Source organism: Artemia sp. Qi Xiang Cuo, chromosome 17 (assembly GCF_049724085.1).
Source record: "Artemia sp. Qi Xiang Cuo chromosome 17, ASM4972408v1, whole genome shotgun sequence".
NCBI classification, from domain to species: domain Eukaryota; kingdom Metazoa; phylum Arthropoda; class Branchiopoda; order Anostraca; family Artemiidae; genus Artemia; species Artemia sp. Qi Xiang Cuo.
In genome coordinates, this window is record NC_142810.1 from 8,079,297 (window position 1) to 8,087,805 (window position 8,509).

Here is an 8,509-nt window from a genome sequence, read left to right on the forward strand (position 1 = left end):
CCATGGCTGATTTTTTTTATTTATGTCAAACAAAAAAAAAATTGAAGAAAATTTTCGGTATTTGAATAATGTATTTGCGTATTTTCCATCTCATTTCAAGAAACACTAAATTGTTTACAATAAAAAATTTGGTATTTTGAATCGTGCATTTGCTTATTTCCAATCTTATTTCAAGGAACAATACCTTTTAAGCTACACCAGCGAATATGTCCTCATCATATTTCAAGCAGCAAAACATTTTGAAGAACATTCTTTGTATATTGAATAGTACCTTTGCTTATTTCCATCTTATTTCAAGAAATAATATATTTTGAAAAACACCATCTTAAATTTCCTCATCTTTTTTCAAGAAAAAATTCATTTTAACTAGCACCATTACATAATTCCTCATCTTGTTCTAAGCAGCAAAACATTTTGATGAAAACATTTTGTATTTTGCATAATGCATTTGCTTATTTCAATATTTTGTTTATATTTTGCTTATTTCAAATATATTTTGAGTAGTACCATCACATATTTCTGCATTTTATCTCAAGCAGCAAAACATTTTTGTGAAAATATATAGTATTTTGCATAATGAATTTGCTTATTTTCATTTTATTTCTAAAAACAAAGCACCCTGAACAACACCAACAGATGTTTCCTCGTTTTATTTCAAGCAGCAAAACATTTAGAAGAAAACATTTGCTATTTTGAATAACAATTTTGCTTATTTCCCTCTTATTTCAAGAAACATTACATTTTCAGTAACACCATCCCGTATTTCCTCATTTTATTTCAAGCTGCAAAATATTTTGACGAAAATATTTGGTGTTTTGAATAATACATTTGCTTATTTCCGTCTTATTTCAAGAAACAATACACTTTGACCAACACCATTGCAAAATTTCTGATCTTATTTCAAGCAGCTAAACATTTTGTCAGAGAAATTTGCTATTTTGAATAGAGCATTTCCTTACTTCCATCTTAGTTCAAGAAACAATACATTTTGAGCAACATCCTCTCGTTTTTCCTCATCTTATTTCAAGCAGAAAAATATTTTGATGAAGATATTTGGTATTTTGAATGTTGTATTTACTTATTTCACTCTTAGTTCAAGGACAAATACATTTCTAGCTACACCATCACGTATTTCCTCCTCTTATTTCAAGCATCAAAACATTTTTAAGGAATATTTGTTATTTTCAATAACGCTTTTGCTTTTTTCCATATTATTTCAAGAGGCAGTCTATTTATATTACCCCCCCCCCCAATGTAAATCTTCAATTATATTGGTGGTGTCAGTGATCATATTATATTCATATCCAATAGCCAAACCTCTCAATTTCGTATAAGACACTGAAGCCATCAACATTAATTGTAGATAATTCGCATAGTTTGAAAGACTGTTGCTTGTGCTCACCAACGTTCCATTTATGTAGGCAATGATTTGACTAAACAAATTGTGTAGTACACAATTTTCATAGGATAACCCCTCAGCTGCACTTGGTTTTTATTGTTAGATTTTTTTTTGACAATGACGCGCAAATCTATAATTGTATGTATAAATGTATGTATGTATGTATATACAAAAAAAAACATGAGGCGATGGGAAAAAAACAAAAAAAACGAACATAATCATAACAAAAACAAAAAGAAACAAAAATAAATTATAAACTTAAAACAAAAAAAAAAACACATGCAAATTAAAAAGAAAAAACGTATTTAAATATGAATCTCCACAAAAATATTTATAAATAGATACATCTTTCAGGACTTATCAGCCCTTCATCAACATACTTAGCCAAATTCCTTAATGCCATTTTAACTCGTGATCCTACAATCCCTTCCACCCACTTTCTATCTGCCAACACTAGCTAAAAACATTCAAATCTCAGATCCGCCAATTCCTTTCAATTCCCCCCAAAATGAAAAAATATTCTCATCATTTTCTCCACACATCGGACAAGGAAAGGGACCCCTAAATTTCTTGTTCCTTTCACCAATATCAATCGACCCTCCCCTTAAATTCAAAATCCATTTTATTTCTTCCCCTCTCAACCCCAACTTGAAATTCATTTACTCCCCTCACTTGTCCTTGACTGTACTATACAGACTCAGAGATCCCGAGGCCTCCTTCCGAGCCTGCCACTGCTGTATACCTTGCTCATTTAACCTTTCTTTTACCTTATCAACCTCTGTATCCGAATTCAATCCCTCACCTTCATTATAAAAATACGATTATACTACATCATCTAAAATTTTCTTAATTTTTTGTGTCCACCTTACCTCAATCTTATGCTCCAACAAGCTAAAATAAGCTTCTTTCGCTAGACTATTTTTATTTCTTAAATTTTTTATCCAAAACTTCACCATTCTTATTAACCTATCATTTCTTAACCTACTTAGTCCTAAATCCCTCTCCAGTACAATATTGTGATTAGATTTATGGGCCCTAAAAACAGTCTTAAAATAATTTCTTTGCATTCTCTCCCACTCTCCACTTTCTCTAGAACCCCACGGCCCACACCTGTAATGCATAACAAGGAGGAGTTTAGTCCTCAATAAATATTTATGCATTTCTAAGTCCCTGATCTTTCCAACCTGACTTTTTAAAATTAAATTCATAAACATATTTCTCTTTTGTACTAAATACTTAACATCCTGTACATATTTACCATTCCAAAAACACTTAACTCCTAAATAAATGAATTTTTTTAATCTCTATAAAATCACCTTTAGATCTAAATTCATCATCTTTCCTTATTTTTCCACCTTTCTAAAAAATTACAATTATCGTTTTCTTCATATTCAATTCTAAACCTTTTATATCAAAATATTCCTACATTATGTTTAATAATGTTTGCATTTCTTTTGCCGAGTGTGCTATGAGAGCAATATAAAAAGCATGCAAACAAAAGCATACATATTTTCGAAACACTTATCAGTACTTCCGGAGCGCTTTTCTTCTTCAAGAAATCAACTATATCATTAATATACACGTTGAACAAAATCGGTAACAGTGGGCATCTGTTTTAAACCTATTCGCGTCAAAATTCTCCTGGATACCTTACCTAGTATTCTAACAACTAGGCCAACTGAACTATATATTTCTACAATTAATATAGCAAAATTTATAGGCGATCCGATCTCCAAAAGTCGCTTAACTATCATAGCATTGATCAGATTATCAAAAGCCACTCTTACGTCCAGGAACCCTACCTAATTCCTAACCACTCTTTTCATGATTCCTTTTCAAACTATACTATGCTATATAAATACCTGCTCTATTGCACCCCCTTCTTTCCTATGCCCACTCTGCTCATCTATTGATTTTCCAAATTCTTCTAGCCATTTTCTTAGCCGACTACCTACGATCTTACAAAAAATATTTCTAACTGTGGGAGAAATCTCTATCATTCGGTAATTCGAGAATTCTTTGCTGTTTCCTCTTTTATATAATAGTAGAGCTATAGATTCTGTACATTCTATTGGCCAGCTGCACAATAAAAGTATGTGGTTGAAAACGACAGTTAAAACGGGTATGCATACTTGTTTTGCCTTTTTCCATAATCGTAGTGGAATTCCGTCTCTACCTATAGCTTTTTCTTTAGCTGATTTCATAGCCTCCCATATCTCCTCTTCCGAAATTGGTTCTATTAATTTCGTGTCTCCTTCTGTCAGGGGTCCAAAAGGTATAATTTCTGTTAAAATGCGTTGGAGATCTTCTTTCATTCGGTTTACATTTACCGATTGTGGCCTGAAGTGCTGTTCCCACTTTTCAGGTTCTAAAGAACATGTCTCGTGTGCCTCTCCCTTCAGCGACCAAGGTACAGCTTTCCAGAATTGATGTGTGTCTTTTTCCCTGAATTGTTTAATAAGTTCTTTTTCTTTCTTTGCAGCTTTGCATTGTTTTTTCTCTCTTGTCAGCTTCTTATACCGCTTTCAATTCTATCTGTAAATTCTTAAATTATTCTCTATTCCTTGCGGTTGGGATGAGCGTACTTTCCTCAGGTTCTCTTGTACAATGATTAATCAAAAATTAAAAACTGTTTTCGTCGATTTCTCCTCTTTCCGTAGTTCGCATAACTGCCTCAGCAATTCTTCTAAATTACATACTGCTTCACTTAGTTTGCCCACTTGAGGTAACTCAATAATCTTCTCCATCTCTTTCTCAAAATTTTCGTTTCCTACATTGACCTTAAATAAATCTTCATTATAAATATCTACTGCTCTCTCTATTTTATATTTTTTCTTAAATCTAGTATCCTATCCTCCAAAACCATTTCTATAACCCTATTATTCCGTTGACAATCTTCTGCTCTGATCTCTAACAGCAATGGCAAATGATCGGAACCAACTATTTCCAGAACCTCGAAATCCACAGAGCACGACAAGAGACAACCATCAACTAAAATATAATCAATTAAACTTGGGTTCTTACCCGACAGAAATATAAACTCTCCTATCCTCTTATCCTTTCCAACCCTCCCATTAACCAAAACCAAACCATACTCCCCACCAAAATGTAAAAGCTTACTTCCCCAAGTGTTCTTTCTCCTTTCCTTGTCCTTTTTATGCCTTCCCCTTAAATTCTCCTAACTTTCTTCTTGAATTGAAGGATCTGCAAAATTAAAACCATCACAAGTTTCACGTTGTTCCAAAAAAATCAGCCGTGTACGCGTTATAATCCCCCACCAATATAAATTCTATGCGATGATGCTTCAGATGTAGAGCAGCTATTACGTCAGACAGAATTTTCCGAGTATCTTCGTTTGAATATGAGCTAGACTGAGGCAGTAAATATACGGCACCTAACATAATATACATTACTGAGCAATTTAAAAGAAGCATAATCCACACAACATTATCAGATTTATTAGGTAGCCTTTTAACTGAATCAAACGATCTTTCTTTCAGAAACACAGGGAGGCTCCCGCACGTTCTACTATTTCTACTTTTTTTTCCTGCATGCTTTAAACTCTTCATATCCCTAAATATTCACACTTTCCTCTACACTTTTCCACGTCTCTACAATACCCAGCACGTCAAACTCGTTTGTTTGTTTAATTCTTTCCAACTTTTCACTTGTGATGCCTTAAATACTCTATTGACCAAACAAAAACGTTCAAATTGTTTCCCATGGCCCGCAAGTTCCTATTTTTCACTGTTTTTTTTTCAGTTGCTCTTATTTAAAACTACTATTGAGGCTTAGATCTCGTTTATTCAAGTTCTGATAGTCGTTATCTTCGCCCTCGCTCCCAAAATCAGATTCAAATTCTGCCACAACAGTCTCTATTGATAAGGGTCTTATTTTTGCGTCTCCTGACTGAGACCAAAAACTCCTTGTTCTTTCTCTCTGAGTTTGGGAGCTCGTTCTCTATGCTGGATTGTTTGCGGCTTCTACTTGGGAACGTCGATTATATGATCACACTGTGTCAGTTTCTCTATTATGCTCGTAAGTGGTTTCATTAACTATTAACTACATTCTCTTCCACTTAGGTTTCAGGTTCTTGGTGCGTGCCTCTTGATGTATCAGTTTTAATTTGTTTCTAATCTCTCGTTCTTCAGGCGAATAATCCAGAGTCACAAACGTTCATTCCTGTCCAAAAACTCTCCCATTGCGCGAAATAATGTCACTTTGATACGCATTTGAAAACCGAACAAGTAAAGGACGTGGTCCCGATTTTGATGGCAATATGAAAACATCCTGTAAATTGTGAGATATTAATTTGGGGCACCCTTCTTGCAAGATAATGTGCTAACTCTTTTTTAAAAGAAATATCGGATTTGCTTTCCTGCAACCCATAAATTACTAACTTCTTCCTTCAAGCTTCCTTCTCTTGAATTCGTATACGGGAGTCCTGGAGTGTACTTAGTTTCTCTGTGTTTTGGACTCTAGTTTTTACTGAAGATATTTCCGATTTTATTACTGTCATTTCAACTCTTAATTATTGGATAAATGTTGTATTGCCCCTCTTGCTGAGTTCTGAGCCTCTTGCAGGCTATTTAGCTTCAAATCCATCGCTTTTAACTTTTTGGACAATGTGTGAATCGATGCTAAAATAACTTCTGTCATCTCTTAGTCTAATAAATAAGCAATAAAGCAAGAATTACTCGCAAGGAGAGTAACCTGTTTGCACATTTTTGTGAACCCTGTTTGCACGTTTACTATTTCTCAGGCGGGATAACCTTCAAATACCCATAAGTCACACTTTTTTGCGCACTTCTTTCGACAGAAAATAATCAAGTCTTTATTACCCACAGCGAGCTTATCACTTCCACTAATCTGTTGAAGTTAACTATTTCACTTATTATGAAACTTCTATTATTGCTGAATTAATTAAAGTTTCTGGCAGTGAAATAATGAAATTCCGAAGTGATTCTTGAAATGTCTTAAAACAGGTGCTTTCGCTTCGAAGACTGACTGAACACTGAATAAAATGTTGAAGTCAAATCTGTGAAATAGTCTTCATTAGAATAAATTTGAAAATGTAGGTTTTCAAAGAGCGGTCGCGGATAAAATTATTCTTAGGAGCCATGTATTGCACTGACGTCAACATTTTCTGCATTGAAGAGATTTAGAGATTAGATGATTGAAGGGGGAGATTCTTTATGCGGTAGATATACAATTTCTACGAAAAGGAATTCTTTTTCGATCTAACAATTTTACTCTCGGCGTCTTTTTCTTCTTTGACAAGACTGATGTTTTTCGGTTCCTCCCTGAGTTGAGACTCATGAGTGATGAGGTTTTTCTTTGTCGGGGTTTCAATCGCTCACCGAAGGATTGAATGCAGGACCTGAGATTTTTGGATTGTACCGGCATGTTAATAAAGTGAGGAGAAACAATAATTATGAACATGAGCACCCGTGGGCTGAATTCCATGGGGACTTACTTGGTCTAATTGGCACTTTTAATGCTATATAATAGACATCTCAAAACAAAAATATAAACATAAGGCAGCATCATTTAGCCAGGAGGGGTCTGGTACCCCCTCCTGCCCCCCTTATGGACGTCCATGATTATGAACTTGTCCCTGTTAAAGATAGGAAGATACCCAAAAGAAGGGGCAGTCTTCATAGTAGTAGATGTTATATTAGCAGTATGTGGATAGTTCTTTTTGGTTAGCTCAACATTCCCATCAACATACCTGGAAGTTCTAACATAATACTCAATGCAGTTCACAAGGTATTGTTAATTCGCCTCTTTGCAACTGCATGTACAGAGTGTTTTAATTTAGTTCAACTTCACCATCAACATTCCCAAAGTTTTTTACCTTATTGCCCTTAACCATGTAGTGGTCGCAGCAGTAGAAGCTATAGTATTTGTAGTAGTGGTAAAAGCTTGTACATTTTCCCTTTCGGTCAGTTGAACATAGCCCCTATGTAATCTCTGTAATCTGCTGTATGACAGTTCACCTCTCCTCAACACCCCCAATCCCCCCAAGCTGAAATTTAGTTTATTGAAAAATCTTAACAAAACTAAGGTAAGCCTGAATAATTCAAGCATCCAGTGAAACTGGTCAGTTTTCTTTAGCATATATCTTAGTCTTTATGATACTATACAGCTCATTTTTCATTTTTCACTGTCATTTTCACTTGATCTGGGAAAATCGCCTCTAACTTTCCCCTCCCCCTCCAGGATTTTTATGAAATTACACCACTGTCCCCCTTTCCAAATCCTAAATTCCGTATGTGTAAAATGAATAAATTGTGTAAATTACTACCCTCATCCAAGGGTTGTAGGGGATATTTTCATCTTCAGTGGCATAGTTATTGGACTTTTTTGCTATGTTGAATAAATCGTTATCTTAAAATTTTGATCGAATGCCATTGGGGGAGGACAGTGAAAATGGGAGTGGAAGGAGCCTAGTGCTGAATAATCTGCCATAAAAGATCCATAAAACTCTCCATTGGTGGAAAAAGAAGATAAGTTGAAGCTGCGGTAATTAGAATTTACCAACGATGCAAAACTAAACTTATTCCTGGCTCACTGTCTAAGTCATAACTACTCAAAAGCAACGCAGTAAGTACATGGAACATAATTGTGTTAGATGCAACGATATAGCGTTGTCTATACAAAAGAGCCATGATACATATTTGTTATTGTTAATTAAACAAAAAAAAATCCTCAAAATAAGTTATTTAAAGAAAAATAAAGAATTTCATCAGACCAAAAATGATCAGAAATTAAATCGAATAATCTACCAAGTGTAAAACTTCCACATATCACCATCAATAAATAAATGAAACCCAAAACAAACACAAATTACAATAAGTAACCGATTCAAACTAAAAACAAGCAGAAATTAACAAGAGTAGGGCTGACAAGCTCTTTACCCAAGACCTGTACATAATTTTCACTTTACTGAAAAAAAGTGAGTTACCCTTTGTTAAAATAGATTCTTTTTATGGAATAGATGGTCGTATAAACTTAAAAGGAGGCTCATTAGATTGGAAATTGAAAGTTGTAGTTCACTTTTGAAGTATCAAAGGTAATCAGAGTGCAACCAGCCTCTCTCTCTTAACC

General features: G+C 34.4%; 1 protein-coding gene across 1 annotated transcript in view; it reads right to left on the minus strand.

Moving 5' to 3' along the window:
• The window catches only part of LOC148941858 (uncharacterized), a 13,503-nt gene extending 5,433 nt beyond the window's left edge, over nucleotides 1–8,070 (minus strand). The window contains exons 1-2 of the mRNA XM_089103159.1: nucleotides 7,940–8,070; nucleotides 3,262–3,844 (exon numbers count right to left, since the gene is read on the minus strand). Of these exons, the coding sequence (XP_088959285.1) occupies nucleotides 3,262–3,844; nucleotides 7,940–8,070 (714 nt within the window). The remainder of the gene's footprint in view (nucleotides 1–3,261; nucleotides 3,845–7,939) is intronic.
• Nucleotides 8,071–8,509: the final 439 nt, after the last annotated feature.